This window comes from Bos taurus, chromosome 9 (assembly GCF_002263795.3).
Source record: "Bos taurus isolate L1 Dominette 01449 registration number 42190680 breed Hereford chromosome 9, ARS-UCD2.0, whole genome shotgun sequence".
In the NCBI taxonomy this organism is placed as follows: domain Eukaryota; kingdom Metazoa; phylum Chordata; class Mammalia; order Artiodactyla; family Bovidae; genus Bos; species Bos taurus.
The window spans coordinates 98,881,698-98,898,748 of record NC_037336.1 but is presented as its reverse complement, the minus strand read 5'-3'; the positions used below and the strand labels follow the sequence as shown (position 1 = coordinate 98,898,748).

The 17,051-nt window shown below is 38.8% G+C and overlaps 1 protein-coding gene across 7 annotated transcripts in view; it reads right to left on the bottom strand.

Moving 5' to 3' along the window:
• Nucleotides 1-17,051, bottom strand: part of QKI (QKI, KH domain containing RNA binding) — a 160,425-nt gene that overhangs the window by 82,219 nt on the left and 61,155 nt on the right. For all 7 annotated transcript variants that reach the window (XM_024996433.2, XM_024996431.2, XM_024996434.2 and 4 more), the window contains 1 exon segment: nucleotides 8,807-8,923. In XM_024996433.2, the coding sequence (XP_024852201.1) occupies nucleotides 8,807-8,923 (117 nt within the window).

Sequence of the window (17,051 nt, the reverse complement as noted above, 5' to 3'; positions counted from 1 at the left end):
CACTTTCATGCGTTGGAGAAGGAAACGGCAACCCACTCCAGTGTTCTTGCCTGGAGAATCCCAGGGACGGGGGAGCCTGGTGGGCTGCCGTTACGGGGTCGCACAGAGTTGGACACGACTGAAGCGGCTTAGCAGCAAAGCCCTATATCCTCAGGTCCAAGCCTGTCTCCAACACCACTTTTCCCACTAAACCTTGTCACTTGCACGGCAACATGCCAAGCAGAACACCATTCCACTCATCTGCCCTGTCAATTCCTACTCCAGTCCAATCTTCTCTAGCTTTCCCTGAAGTCCTCAACGTGTGAAAGCACTCATCACTTCCTTGGCTCCCCACTGCACAATGCATAACAACTGTTGTTTACACCGCACGGTGCGTTAGTCTACCGTCAACATATCAGTCTCTCAGGGTAAAAGACCTTCGAGGACAAAATTCATAGCATTCAAAACTACTTACTGCCTGAAAAGGTACTGACTATGGTGGGGGGTTGGGAAAACTGAGTGACAACCATGTGTACCATAGGAACTAAAATATCACAGAATTAAATACGAGTAAGTATTAGACTTCATAGCTTTAATAAGGTTCCTTCCAAATAGATATATAATACTATAATTTTCATAATTACTCTTAAGCTAAATACTACTATTCAGCTGGAAGAGGGAATGGCAGCCCACTCCAGTGTTCTTGCCTGGAGAATCCCTTGGACAGAGCAGCCAGGCAGGCTATGGTCCACAGGGTCACAAAGAGTCAGACCTGACTGAAGCGACTTAGCACACATGCACTATCCCAATCAGATTCATGCAAGTTTCTAAGCATGCACTTTATAAAAGTAACATTTTTAAGAAAGAATCCAAAAAAATTCCTACTCTCAACGCATTGACTTGAAGGCACCAAGAGCAGGGGTGAGAGCAGGTGGTAATGCAGGAATATAAAAGAGAGAAAAAAACCCATTCCTCACAGGGTACAGTCTTTCTCAACTAAGGACTCCACAAGGGAATCGAGTACCCAGTGGTGGCCCAAGGCATAAATTATATATAGCTCACTTCTCTCCTATCTAGAATGGTACTCATTATTGAACCACTCTTAGTGAAACTGAAGAGCTTCTAAGATGAGGAACCCTAGCTGAGAAAGGCTGTGTAAACTAATGGAAAATTATAGCACTTTTCTTCTTGAAAACATTTAAAACAATAATTCATTTCTTGTGCCCAGCCACAAGTTTACTACAATACAAACAATATAATGTAAAACTCAAGGTTCAAAAAATGAAGATCATGGCATCTGGTCCCATCACTTCATGGCCAAGTAGATGGGGAAACAATCCAAACAGTGACAGACTATTTTCCTGGGCTCCAAAATCACTGTGGACAGTGACTGCAGCCATGAGATTAAAAGACGCTTGCTACGTGGAAGAAAAGCAATGACAAACACAATGTTACTTTGCCAACAAAAGGTCTGTATAGTCAAAGCTGTGGTTTTTCCATTAGTCATGTATGGATGTGAGAGCTGAACAATAAAAAAGGATGAGCGCCGAAGAACTGATGCCTTCAAACCATGGTGCAATGAACTGAAATCCATCAAAACTGTTAAAATGCATTCATAATGATAGTCAAATAAAAACAAGACAAAAAAACTAATTCTACACCTCTGGAGGATTCCTAGGAACCAATTCACTATTTTAAACCTAGTAAATAAGGGACTGAGTCAAAAAAAACAACTGAGCATTTATCCAGCCTTTCCTAAAAAAATTAAATCTAACTAATAATAGCAAAGAAACAGGGTAATAACTGTTTTGCAGTTCCCACTGAAGTAAAAGGTCTGAAAAACAATCGACAATGATTGCTAAAATCAAAGGAACACTACATTTTCGGTATCACCACCACATTTACTTACAAAATTTTCTTTCAAAAGGAAGAAAGGAAATGAGGAAGGAAGGGCAGGAGAACTAAACCTTATTAAACCTTTCTCACTACCAAATTGCCAAAAATACAGGGGACACAGATAAGTGTTAATAAACATGGCCATGACCATGAAAATACATGAAAATACAATCAGCAAAGGCCACAGGAATTGTTCGGTACAAGCAACTCAGACCCTTTACAAATAAACTACAAAAGAGAAATGGGGGCCAGGGCGAGAATGGCTTAACAGATCTATCAATCAAATGCAATGTGTAAGCCCCTCACACGGACACCATTTAAGCTTCTCTTAAAAGCACATTTATGAGACAAGAGGGGAATTAGGAACACTGGCCAGACATTTAACAACACAAAGAAATTGTTCTAGTGATGAAAGAAAACACAAATATGATAGTGCTGAAGAGCCCTTCTATTTTAGAAACACCTAATACAGCATCTCCAGCTTGAGATGATGTCCGGAACTTGCTCCCCAGACCGTCTGGCAGACAGAGGGGCGAGGAGGACAGGGGACACCAGGCACACGTGGGAGGAGACGGGCAGCGCGGCGCTAGGGGCTGAATAGACACTGCTTACAATCTGCCGTGATCAAAGCTGTTTTTCTGGTTGTTGTTTTTTTTTTTTTATTTAATAAACTACACTTATGCTCCAGGTTGTCAGAAATCTAGCATTCAACAAGACTAATAAAGTGGGCTGTCTAGACCATGTTTGTACCTGACGTTATGTCACTGGCTATCACAACCACTTTAGTATGTAAAACCAAAAAAACTATATCAATTTGATCATTTTCAAAGTGTTGAGAAAGTAATAACATCCTTCATAAAAATAAAAGTCTAAGTTTCCCCCATACAAGCAAATTAATTTTTGCATATACTGCTAATATTGCCTTAAGCTATCTTTTAAGTTTTCTTATCACACAGCACAAAGTCTCAGACATTATAATGCTCAATTATTTGTCAATTAAACTGACAGGACAGGATACAGAACTGCAGGAAATGCTAATTACAAAGCATCAAGAATAGGAAGACTCACTTTGTACAGCACATGTGAAAGTGTATACACCAACGCAGGAAGAATGATCTATTAGACACATCGGAACTGTCACCAAGAGGAGTCTCTAAAAGCGATAGGATCAGGTGCCTCGCCACACTTTTTCTCTGATCATATACACTTTTAAACTTTTCTAAAAATATCACATATTAACTAAGTAAAACATCTATGAACTGTAAGAATAGGAGAAAAATGTGTAAGCATATGAAAAGTGGCAAATAAAAAAGTTATGCAATTCTACCCATGTTTGCAATTGTACAGTATGTCCCTCTAATAATACTTCAGAGATCATGGTCCATACAACACTGTAGCTCCTCAAGAAGTTAAGACATCTCTCAGAATGGACAGATTGTGGTCAAATATATTTGGGCAATGTATTAAAATCTAAATTAAAACTTTATAACAGATTTATCTAATTTTAAATTCAAAGTTCATATTCTGAAGAGAATGAATTATAGAGCTGAATGTCAATGTCCAGCAAGATACATGTTTATACTGAGTGCAGTTAACAGTTAGAAATAGGGACTGGATAAGTTACTTGACCTCTTTTAAGTCTTCATTCCTGTTAGAAGAGTAAAAATTATCTTTTGAGATTTCTGCACAGTCTGAATATGACACTGAACAGATCGTAAATGTGGTTAATACCATCTGGCCACTGCTATTAGCAGCCCTTGAATGGCCATCTGATTCCCTGAGTGCACATCCCTTCATTTCAAGCAAAGAGCTCTAACCAGAATTGCTGAGTCCTACTGGACATTTTCAGAAGACCCAACACCTGACTTTGATCAACTGTAGACATCTCACCCCTTTCATGGATCACAGCTTTGTCGCGTCCAGTAGTCCTGTACAGATGTGACAGTTGGGCCATAAAGAAGGCTGAGAACCAAAGAATTGATGCTTTCGAACTCTGGTGGTGGAGAAGACTCTTGAGAGTCCCTTGGACTGCAAGCAGATCAAACCAGTCAATTCTAAAGGAAATCAATCCTGAATATTCATTGGAAGGACTAATGCTGAAGCTACAATACTTTGGCCACCTGATGGGAAGAGTCAACTCACTGGAAAAGACCCTGATGCTGAGAAAGACTGAGGGCAATAGGAGGAGGCAGCAGAGGATGAGATGGTTAGATAGCATCACTGATTCCATGGACATGGATCTGAGCAAACTCCAGGAGAGAGTGGAGGACAAGGAGCCTGGCGTGCTGCACTCCATGGGGTGGCAAAGAGTCGGACATGACTGAGCGACTGAACCACAGCAGCAGCAGACATCTCACACACTAACATTTTCAGGTGGGAGTGGGAAGTAGAAAGACAAGCACAGCTCCCTAGTCAGTTATGAAGTGTGAGTGAAGTTCTTGTCCTAAGGCTCCTGCAATTACCCAGTACCATTCCTCTGGGTATTATATACGACAATGCTGCTGTGCCCATCAATAATTCTGAAGTAACAGCAATCCAGGAAAATGAAAAATATAAAGTAGCATATTCATTCCCCTGCTTAAAACCAACAGCGTAGGATGATATAGTACTGCCTATCTTCCCCAAAGAACTGAAAACACAAAGAATTTATCATTTTCTCTATTCATAAAAACTTTGGGGAATGTAATGCAGAGGGGACATCTATGTCTTTCATTTACTACCTACACATTCATCCCTTCTCAGATGCTTTTTTCCAGTGTCTACTCTATGCCAAGTACTCATCAAACAGCAGAGAAACACTCCATAAAACAGACATGGCATGCTGTTACTGACAAATCAGCAAACAGCATTCCATCATTAATACCATGGACAGTCAACAAATTAAGATTTTCTAGTTTTCTCAGCTTTTACATAAACTGACAATTCTGCACGAAAAAGTTTAGTTTTCCTTTAAACTCATAGAATATGCTTCAATCAGCCTTATTATTTATTTCAATACTTTTTGGTCTCCATATATTTTTCATGTTCTTTTTCAAAGTAATAGCCAAGCAACAAGTGATAGCACCTTCCACTGTGACTTAACTTCTATTAACATTTTTAAGAACTCAATGAGCAGAGCAGAGTAAACCAAAATGACATGGTTGACAGTTTAGTATGCATAGATTTGAATTAATATTACAGAAGACACCCTTGGCATTACAAATCTACACATAAATTCTTCATCGTAGTATCAAACATACGGTAGGCCTTCAAATTAACTGGATATTCCCAAAGTATATTCATCTATCAGATCAGATCAGATCAGATCAGTCACTCAGTCGTGTCCGACTCTTTGCGACCCCATGAATCACAGCACGCCAGGCCTCCCTGTCCATTACCAACTTTCGGAGCTCACCCAGACTCATGTCCATCAAGTCAGTGATGCCATCCAGCCATCTCATCCTCTGTCGTCCCCTTCTCCTCTTGCCCTCAATCCCTCCCAGCATCAGAGTCTTTTCCAATGAGTCAACTCTTCGCATGAGGTGGCCAAAGTACTAGAGTTTCAGCTTTAGTATCATTCCTTCCAAAGAAATCCCAGGGTTGATCTCCTTTAGAACGGACTGGTTGCATCTCCTTGCAGTCCAAGGGACTCTCAAGAGTCTTCTCCAACACCACAGTTCAAAAGCATCAATTCTTCGGCGCTCAGCCTTCTTCACAGTCCAACTCTCACATCCATACATGACTACTGGAAAAACCATAGCCTTGAGTAGACAGACCTTTGTTGACAAAGTAATGTCTCTGCTTTTCAATATGCTATCTAGGTTGGTCATAACTTTCCTTCCAAGGAGTAAGCGTCTTTTAATTTCATGGCTGCAGTCACCATCTGTAGTGATTTTGGAGCCCAGAAAAATAAAGTCTGACACTGTTCCCACTGTATCTCCATCTATTTCCCATAAAGTGGTGGGACTGGATGCCATGATCTTCGTTTTCTGAATGTTGAGCTTTAAGCCAACTTTTTCACTCTCCACTTTCACTTTCATCAAGAGGCTTTTGAGTTCCTCTTCACTTTCTGCCATAAGGGTGGTGTCATCTGCATATCTGAGGTTATTGATATTTCTCCTGGCAATCTTGATTCCAACTTGTGTTTCTCCCAGTCCAGCGTTTCTCACGATGTACTCTGCATATAAACAGGGTGACAATATACAGCCTTGACGAACGCCTATTTGGAACCAGTCTGTTGTTCCACGTCCAGTTCTAACTGTTGCTTCCTGACCTGCATACAAATTTCTCAAGAGGCAGATCGGGTGGTCTGGTATTCCCATCTCTTGAAGAATTTTCCATAGTTTATTGTGATCCACACAGTCAAAGGCTTTGGCATAGTCAATAAAGCAGAAATAGATGTTTTTCTGGAACTCTCTTGCTTTTTCCATGATCCAGTGGATGTTGGCAATTTGATCTCCGGTTCCTCTGCCTTTTCTAAAACCAGCTTGAACATCAGGAAGTTCATGGTTCACATATTGCTGAAGCCTGGCTTGGAGAATTTTGAGCATTACTTTACTAGCGTGTGAGATGAGTGCAATTGTGCGGTAGTTTGAGCATTCTTTGGCATTGCCTTTCTTTGGGATTGGAATGAAAACTGACCTTTTCCAGTCCTGTGGCCACTGCTGAGGTTTCCAAATTTGCTGGCATATTGAGTGCAGCACTTTCACAGCATCATCTTTCAGGATTTGGAATAGCTCAACTGGAATTCTATCACCTCCTCTAGCTTTGTTCGTAGTGATGCTTTCTAAGGCCCACTTGACTTCACATTCCAGGATGTCTGCTATAGCAGTTAATAAAACTAAAAATGCAATCTGCAGTCAAAATGTTGTTGGTGTCTTAATCTATCACTGTTTTCATGCATTATGTATAATCTGTAAACTTTTTTATTTCATTAGGCAACAGTACAAATTAAAAAAATATAATGTGTTAACTACTTCTGTTTGTGCTTAAGAACAAAGTGGACAAGACAGAATATGGACACACCAACCACCAGAGAACCAAACAAAAAAGCTGTGAGGATACGGGATATTCAAAGGTCACAAAGCAACAACAAAGCATTGTCATTTCCAAAGCTTAAAAAGCTGAAGTACTTCCCCCATGATACAGTGTAAGAGTTTAAACAGGAAATGCACTAACAATGTAAACAAAATTTATTAAAGAGCAATCATTAACATTGATTGATTGATCACTGTATGTCAAAGCACTATGCTAAGCGCTCTACAACTTCTGTAATCCTCACGCCATCAGTGACCTCACAGTAACCTCACTACTCCCGCTTCACATGCCACCAAGAGATGAAGTCATCTGCTAAAATCACAAAGCTGCTAAGTGATAGAAGCAAGAGTCAAATGAAAGCAAGACGGTTACAGAGGTTACACTCTTAGCCACTCTAATGTATGCCAAAATGATGGCAGGAAACTGTTCTTCAGACTCCAAGTTCAACCTGACTGAAAGCAGAACTGGCGATGCCTCATTACAGGGCTCTGAGCTCCACTCCTCAGTGTCTGTGCGTGAGTGGAGGGCTGCTACTGCAGAATCGACAAGACGCTGAGGAGAGGGCAAAACACGCTTTGTAAACTGACATAACAACTTGTTTGACGGATGAATACACCATCAGTTTTGAGAGCTTGTCGTACTGTACCTAGGCTATTAAATCAGCATTGCTTGAAGCAAAGCAACCACAAGCGCAAACATGGGAACCAAAACTGCATGGCAATACAAGACTGCCCCTCGGCTGAGTCACACAGTGATGAAGTTATTTTAAGATTCTAATAAAAAAGATTGTTTTAAATACAACTGCTAAATATGCTCAGGGAGAACTCACATGCTTGCCTCAAAGTATCTTTATACTCATCTGACAAGAACAGCTTAAAATAAAATTTACAGATAATTAATATTATTGACAGCCTCTCTGCTCAGCTTAACTACTAAGTCATTGTTTATCTGTAAGGAGAGAAAATGATTGAGACCCCAGTCAGCTAATGGGAAAGATGAAATGAAATGAGGTGAGAGCTTAGAAAGAAGTCAGAATGAAGTCAGAGTACCTACAGGTCTGGCATTCACTCTGTAAGCTCCACAGAGGGATTCAATGCACAACACGCTCTAGCAAAGCCACCCACATCTCCATCATCTGATGTGTCTTTCAAGGCAATGTATTTAAAAATCAAACACACAACAAACCCTTCCTAACAATACATTTAATCTTTGGCAATCAAAACCTATGTTATTCTTAAAAAATCAGTCAAACATTTTTCACACAGATAGAATTCAAAGTATTCTGCCTCATAGCATCACTGGATAAAAGGAAACAGGCAAATAAAACCTTCTGAAAACACAGTATTTAAAGCAGGGAACTAGGTGTTCATCAATTAAACTAGAAAAGTAAGAAGTGGCAAAAGGAAGAAAAGCAGAAAACAACAACAATATACTTTAAAGCAAAATAGCTGGAAAACAAACTCAACGTGAAATGCTGGTGAAAACCAAAATGACTCCTGTATGGCTACTTATAAGCCTTCCTCCACACTTACTCACTCTCCTGATGAGATGACATAAATCCACAGTAATTCATTTGATTCTTCTCATGTAAATCTCATCAAGAGAAACATTTTAGATTTTTCAAAGTTTCAGTTACATCTTTAATACATACAACACTGAATAGTCTAACTTCCAAACTGGCGGCTTCTCAAGTGTAAAAACCAACATGAATATGATGGATTAACTGTTATTAGCTAACTAAATGAAAAGTAATGATAATCAAAAAGAGAAAATCATGACACCACCTTTAAAAAGTTAAAAATTTTCTGACATGAAATAACATATACTGCTTTAAGATCTAGATATTTTGTTATTAAAATTCAAAAGTGTAAGTACATTATTCACATAAAGGACGGCCCCATTTTCAAGGACTTACCTTCTTCTTATCCCTCATTGAGCCTTTGCCTCGGACCATGATCTTGCATCCTGTTTCTGCTTCAAGCTGTTTAGCAGTAAGTCCTCTAGGTCCAAGGATTCTCCCAACAAAATTAAACTGGGGGGAAAAAAAACCAACATCGTGCATTAGTCACTTAAAGTATATACTTAACTTTCTCTAATTAAATTTTTAAAAATACTAAGTTGAAATAAAATCTTATTAATTTCTTGCCAAGTTTGAGGGTGTAATGATAGCAGTTCATGGTTTAGCTTGAAATTTTCATGTGCATTAATACAAATCATGGATTAGGAACAGCAGAATCTACCTAAAACAGGTGCTGTATTCAACTGCCCATCAATATGCACACTCTAAACAAGTGTACATGAAAAGTTCAACAAATCCCTTCTATGACTGGGTTCCAGGAGCTATTTATTATGTTAAATAGTGGCTGCCTTTTATACAGAAATCCCTGGGGGAAATTCCTATCTTATTGATCTAAGTTATACTTCAGCGACTGTTCAGAAAGCATTGTGTTTTGGGGCTGGCTGCCAGAACACTGATGGCCAAAACTGTATTCCACACTATACTAACTATTTAAGACGTAGGAGTCTACATTTTTTCCCCACAATCTTTGCACAATTTTGTATCTGCATCCTTATTTTCCTATTTCCCATCTCTTCCTTTAGTTCATACTACTACTTTAACAAAGAACCTTAACTCTTGTCACAAAAAGGACAGTGATAAGAAATAACTGTATAAATAATTATCATCCCTCCACAGAAACTTCTAATATTCACACATAGAAGTTAATTTTTTTAAAAGGCCAGTGAGAGGAACAGATTGACTATAAACACTGGAAAGTAAATTTTCCTTATTAATATGTCATCTATATAAAAGACAAGAAAATGAATATCATCAGTTCCACAAAGATCCATGGGTGGTTTTTATCAACTTATTCAAACAGGTTACTGATACCTATGCTTCCTACTTTTTTCCTGCATTTTATTCCTACTGTTAGTGTATCGTTACATAACATTAACATGCCAGAATTCACTGCTCTCAGCGCTTAAGAAGCGAGGGCACTTCCTCAGTCTTCTGTGCTCCAGAGGCTGCCTGCTTTGCCTCAGCTGCTCACCAGCACTGCCACATCTTAGAGAAGTGATTCCCAAATGAAACATGTGTGCGTACGCATTTGAGGATGGAAGAAAGTCCTATTCCCTAGGGGACTGTGACATCAGTTCTTCCACCCCAAGCAAAGACTCTCAGGTCCTTGACCCAGCTATACAAGATTCCAAATTCTGAAATCTGCCTGAACTATGTCTTTACATTCAAATAAAACCCTTTACCCTTGCCTAGTTTTTGGCATATAGGACTTGACCTACCTCTTCAACCAACTAAACCCTTGCAGTCATCCAGTCAAAGAGCCCTCCTCTCATATCCCCCATCTAAATAAACTGAAGTACTGTACTGTACTTGAAGGACTGTATTATGATTACACGTCTATACTTGGAAAGCATACAGACCCCAACTGGTATTCAAGCTCCAATATTAAGCAATAATTAAGAATCGGGAAGTCATATAAAACAAGCCTCAATCATGTGATGGAGACAACGCTTTCCGGAACTGCTGTGATGAGGAACTGCACGTGTGTACAGCACAATATATAAGAAACGTCCAATACAAAGTCCGCCACACAGTGGGTCACAGTCTATGAAGTCTACTACAAATTCAGTTTAGGAAGCCTCAGGCCCTCAATCAACAAGTAAGCTCAGAATGTCCACAGAAGGGGATATGATCAAATGGCAAATCTGACCTACAAAACTCCAGAGAGACCAGAAACTCACGCATTGAGTTCTGCAGAAAACCAGAAAGAAAAGATGGAAATGATACAAAGCCTTCTCAAAGAGGAGCAATAGCCAGGCATCTAACTTTGCAGGTATCAGGCTTGAGTTTTCATCTATAGAAAAGATGCCCGAAGAAAAGACTCTCACACTGTAGCATTTGGCTCCATTCTCAAAGGCTGACACTTAGCTTCAGGTGATCAGCTCCCACTGAACCCTGCAATGAGCTAGCCCCATTCAAGAATACGAGCTTCTAATTCATATTCTGTGCTTCATTCTTAAGTATGTATAGACAAAGTTCACCAAAGACTTGAGGAATGCTCTAACTTAAGGAAGGCCCTTGCATGCAAGAGTGTACAAACTATAAAGAAGCAGGACAAAGGACTGTCCCATTAGGGAAAAGACTGCTGGTAAAGGAGATTGTTGTTCAGTGGCTTAGTTGTGTCCTACTCTGCCACCCCATGGACTGCAGCATGCCAAGCTTCCCTGTCCTTCACCATCTCCCAGAAAATTCCCCCAAAACTCCTTCAGTAGACAGCACTAAACTACTTTCTAAATCAGTCATACACAGTTACATTCCGAGAAGAGGAGAGGATTTTGCTCTGATACATTTCAACACTTACGCTTTTGGTCATTCAGATGTGTATTTTTTGAAGCACATGTGAAGTTTTCAGACCATTCTATTGTGTTGTTTTGCTGTCTTATTGATTTCTACTTTGCGGTCACACGTGTGGCAAATACCTTTTCCCTTCCTGTGGCTTACCATTTTCATCTTTAATGGTGTCTTAAGATGACTTAATTTAAGCAGACTGAATTGAATTATATATAATTTTAATGCAGCTCATGTCTTCTCTTAACAATATTTTCTGTGTCCTGTTTAAAGGTAGTCTTTCCCCATCCCAAGGTCATCAAGATATCCTCTGTATTAATTTGCAGAAGCTTTACTGTTATGATTTTCTTATCTATGTCTACAGTGTGCCAGGAAGTGATGTCCATGATGCGAGAACAATCTTCTCTTCTCCTGTTCCCTCCCGTGGCTGCCCAACTGTCCCGCCACATGTTGCTGAAGAGACCATCCTTTCCCCTGCCCTACAGTGCAGTGTCATTTCTTGTTTTAAGTAACACCTATACATGCTTATACATATGGGTCTACTTCTGGGTTCTCTATTAAGCTACTTGGCTTAGTATCTCACTGTCATTTAATGTAACTTTATTTTCAAAATCTTAATACACAGGATAGCATGTTAGTTCACCTTGCTCCTCTTTCAAAGATGTCTCAGTCTTTGTGCCTCTATACAGATTTCAGAAATAGCTGGTTAATTTCTAAAATGATACTAGCAATAATTTTTACTGGGATGTTAGAACAATCTTCAGGATCATGAATATGGTATAATTTTGTCATTTGGTTAGGTGTTTTTCGATTTCTCTCAAGAATACAAAGCTTTCTTGGTGTGCCTTTACTTGATTTTGTTTGATTTATTCCAAAACATTTGGGGCTTCGTTTTTGCTACTGTAAATCATATTTTTATTTCATGTTTGTTTTTTTACATGTGAAATCATAATTCATCTTTTTGTATCATACAGTATACCCAGCAACCCTGTTTCTTCTTCCTTCATTTTAATTTTTCTGTAGGTTCTTTTGGATTCTTTTGGTAAAGATTCATATCACTTGCAAATAAGAGAAAAGAAAAAATACCTAACTTCAATCATATTTTTAATTTCTTTTTTTGGCCATCCTTACAGCACTGGCCAGCACATCATGGGTTCAAAGTCAAATCAAGTGTATTATCCTTGACTCATTCCAAGAATAAAGTTCTCAATAGTTCACTATGAAGTCTGAAGTAATCTGTGTATACTTCAGCAGATTAAGAAAATTCCATTCTATTCCCTAATTCATTAAGAGTTTTTATTTTTAGTCATGAATGGATGTTTAAATGTATCACATTTTTCCACCGAGACAATCATAGTATTTCTCCTTTATTCTGGTAATGCAATGGATTACAATTCATTATCAAATGTTAAATCATGCTTATAGTTCTACAATAAACTTAATCACATTATCTTTTATTATAGATCACTAGGTTCAGCTTGTTAGCAATTTGGTGACAATTTTATTTTTTAAATTTACATTCACAAATGGAACTGCCTTGTAATTTTCCTTTTTCACAATATGTTTCTTAGGGCTTAGGCATCAAGATTATACTGGACTCAAAATGTGTTGGGATGTAGTCCCCCTTTTTCAGCTCTTTGGAATGGCTCATAGAAGCTAACTTGTACTATTCCTCCTTTAAATACCGAAGAGAAATCAGTGGTGAAGTCACCCGGGTCTAGAGTATTTTTTTCTCAGTTCAGGTTTTCAATTATGGATTCAGTTACCTAATTTAGATTTCCTATTCCTTCATATGTCAATTTTGGTAACTTGTGTTTATCTAAAAATATGTCAATGTAGTTTAAATTTTCAAATTTGATGATATAAAGCTTTCATGGACTTTTCGTCTTAGTATCTACAGGATCTGTAACAATGGTCCCACTTCAATTCTGACTGGCTATCTATATCATCCTTTCTCTTGATCAGTCTTCCAGTCTTTACAAAGAATGTACCTTTTCTACTGTTGAGAGGGGTAGACTGATAAAAATAATTTTAAATTAAATTTGTAGACAGGTCATTCAAAACTGACCACAATTACCCATGCATCCTTAACCTACGCCATTTGCAGTGTAATTCTGCAGTTCCTCTCACCTCTTGAATCTGGGGTTAGCATGCTGGCTGGCTTTCCAATACAATGTATGAAAAGAATAATGTGTGTGTTAAAAGCCTAAGGCTCAGTCTTATGTGTACTTTCTCTCTTAGGCCCTATTATTCCCATGTAACAGTCTCAGACTAACCCACTCCATGCCGGCCCACACCCAGGTAACTATTAAGAGCAGAGGGGCCTGGCTAACCCACAGCTGACTACAGGTGCCGATCAGAAGAACCACTGTGGTGAGCCCAGCCTGAACAAAAGCGACCAGCATGCACAAGAGAAGCAGGAGCTAAGTAAGTGGTGGTTGTTTGAACATAAGTTTCTGGGGTAGCTCATTAAAATGCAGTAGTAGCCAGCCAATACATTGATTTTCTTCATTTTGTGATGGTTTTCAGGGGTCTTAAACTAATTTCTACTCTTACCTTTATTACTTCCTTCCTTCTACTTCTTTTACATTTAATCTGCTGTACTTTTCCTGATATTATGAAACGAATGCTCAGCGTATTGCACCCTTTCTTCTTTTCCAATAAATATACTTTTAAAGCTTTAAGTATTCCTCTAAGCTGAAATATCAATAACCTCAGATATGCAGATGATACCACCCTTACAGCAGAAAGTAAAGTGGAACTAAAAAGCCTCTTGATGAAAGTGAAAGAGGAGAGTGAAAAAGTTGGCTTAAAACTCAACATTCAGAAAATGATCATGGCATCTGGTCCCATCACTTCATGGGAAATAGATGGGGAAACAGTGGAAAGAGTGTCAGATTTTATTTTTTGGGGCTCCAAAATCACTGCAGATGGTGACTGAAGCCATGAAATTAAAAGACGCTCACTCCTTAGAAGGAAAGTTATGACCAACCTAGACAGCATACTCAAAAGCAGAGACATTACTTTGCCAACAAAGGTCCGTCTAGTCAAGGCTATGGTTTTTCCAGTGGTCATGTATGGATGTGAGAGTTGGACTGTGAAGAAAGCTGAACACCGAAGAATTGATGCTTTTGAACTGTGGTGCTGGAGAAGAATCTGCAGAGTCCCTTGGATTGCAAGGAGATCCAACCAGTTCATCCTAAAGGAGATCAGTCCTGGGTGTCCATTGGAAGGACTGATGCTGAAGCTGAAACTCCAATACTTTGGCCACCTGATGCGAAGAGCTGACTCACTGGAAAAGACCCTGATGCTGGGAAAAATTGAGGGCAGGAAGAGAAGGGGATGACAGAGGATGAGATGGCTGGAATGCATCACCGACTCGATGCACATGAGTTTGTGTAAACTCCGGGAGTTGGTGATGGACAGGGAGGCCTGGTGTGCTGCGGTTCACGGAGTTGCAAAGAGTTGGACACGACTGAGCGACTGAACTGAACTGAATACTTGTTCAGACTTTTAAGCACAGTACATAATCAATTTTTCTAAATATTCCATGGGTGTTCATGAGACTTCCTTGGCAGTCCAATGGTTGGGACTTTGTCTTCCAATGCAGGGAGTGAAATTTTGCTCCCTGTCTTAGGGAGCTAGGATCCCACATGCCTTGGGGCCAAAAAGCCAGAATATAAAACAGAAGCAAATTGTTGTAACAAAATTGTAACAAATTCACTAAAGACTTTAAAAATGGTCCATATCAAAAAAATCTTAGGAAAAAAAAAGGAGGCAAACTCCTCTGTGACTAACTTTTGTCTATTTCTTTCAGTTTTATTTGCTTTATACAATTAGAAACTGTGTTGTTGGTATATACAAAATTATATTCTTCTGTCATTATGAAGTGGTCTTTTCTCCAGTAGTACCTTTTGCCCTTAAGCCTACATATATTAAGATATAAAGATATTTATAAGATATTTAAATTTATTTTCATACTGAATTTTCAACTGAGGTAATTTTCAGTTCATTAATTCCCTCTTCAAAAGCTTTGAGTCTTCTGTTAAATCTATTAATCCCAGTTAAGCAATTTTTCAGTTTGATTTTTCTTTTATACTTTCTATTTCTCTGACATATTCAGTTTGACTCTTCTTTCATAGCTCCCATAACTCTGCCATATTTCTCCAACTTGTCTTTGGTCTCCATACAAACAATAAGCATAACTTTTATAAAGTCTGAGTCTATATAAAAGTTATGCTTATTGTTTGTATGAAGACCAAAGACAAGTTGGAGAAATATGGCATAATCCTAGTATCTAGAGTCTTGATGAATGTGCTTCTTTTGTCTTATTTCTTCAGATTTTTTTTAACATCATCTTGTATTCTTTGTGTGTTTGCTTGTTTTCTAGCGTGTGCCAGACAACGTATTTACTAAACAGCTTACAGAAATAATATAAGGCCTAAGGTGATGTTATCTTTCTCCAGAGGGAATATATGTCAGCTTCTGCCAGGCACCTATTGTTAACTAGCAACCTAAGATCATCTCAATACAATTCCACTTATTGAGGTTGACACAACTTTGATGCTGACATGCAAAGTCTGTAAAGGCCTAGGAAATTAGTTCCCTCTTACCCCTGAATGCACACCCATCAGATTCCTCCCCAAAGCACAGACTGGAGATGGGAAGGAGCTTACATAGGTTAGACCTCTGTCCCCCAAAGCTTAGCCTCGCCGCTGTCCTCTCCAGGTTCAGCAAACACACCTAGCTAGAGGAGAAGCAGTTTCACAAAGCCAGGCTTACATCCAACCTTGATTCTCTGTCCTCCCAGGAATCCTGAATTAGCAGTTCTTCACAATCCTGCTGGGTCTCTGATGCATTCAAGCAGATGTCTGTTTGCTGTTTGTTTGTTTTTTTCCCTTCTGTATCCTATTTTACTGAAATTGTTCAGCTGCTCTGAATTACCCTTAGTACTTAACAGAGAAGCCCATGAAATTTTTAAAAAGGCTGCCTTTAAATCTAAGTAGATCTAGAAGTGACTGATTTCAGGCAGTACAGGGTAAAAATATATTAGAATGAGGGTCTGAGAAAGAGAAAAAGACACCTACCACAGAAAATCTATCAACAGGCCTTGCTAACCCCCTATCTTTATATATAGGCAAAGATTCTGTAAAGTTCATTCCCTCTCCTTTCCTCAAACAATCTGAACAGAGACAAGAATTTCCACATTCCATGCCTCACTGACTTTGAGTATTTTTCAGTAAAATAGGAAACAACCTTTTATTTTCAAGTTCAACCTAATGAAATATGTATCCATGGTCTGCTACTCAGTCAAGAGTGAAATAGATGCTATAATTTTTTTTTTTTTCCCTAAGGAGAAAGGGGAGGAGGAGAAAGAGGAGAAATTCTCCTTGCTCTCAAGAAATCTGTGAAAATGACTTTATTCTATTTGGTATCTTGACTGTTTCTTAAAATAAGTAACTTTTGCCAGCTTTTCCTCTATTACAGTTGTGCTCTATACAGATCTTATAACTCATATAAAAAATATACCTTATGTATCTGAAACAAGCAAAAGAATGTGTGGAAAAATGCAGCATGAATGAAGGTACTTCAGCATGTCATATAACGAATATGTAACGTCTGAATTTGTGCCCTCTGTTAAAAGTGGTTGGCTCCACTCCTGATACACAAACCCTAAAGAGGCCATCTTTGGCACATTCTTTCTTTTCATATATTAAATCTCTTTTGCTAAAACCACAGCATTACACAGGAAAGGTTTTCTGCCATAGCTAATACTCCCAATTATTATTTACTA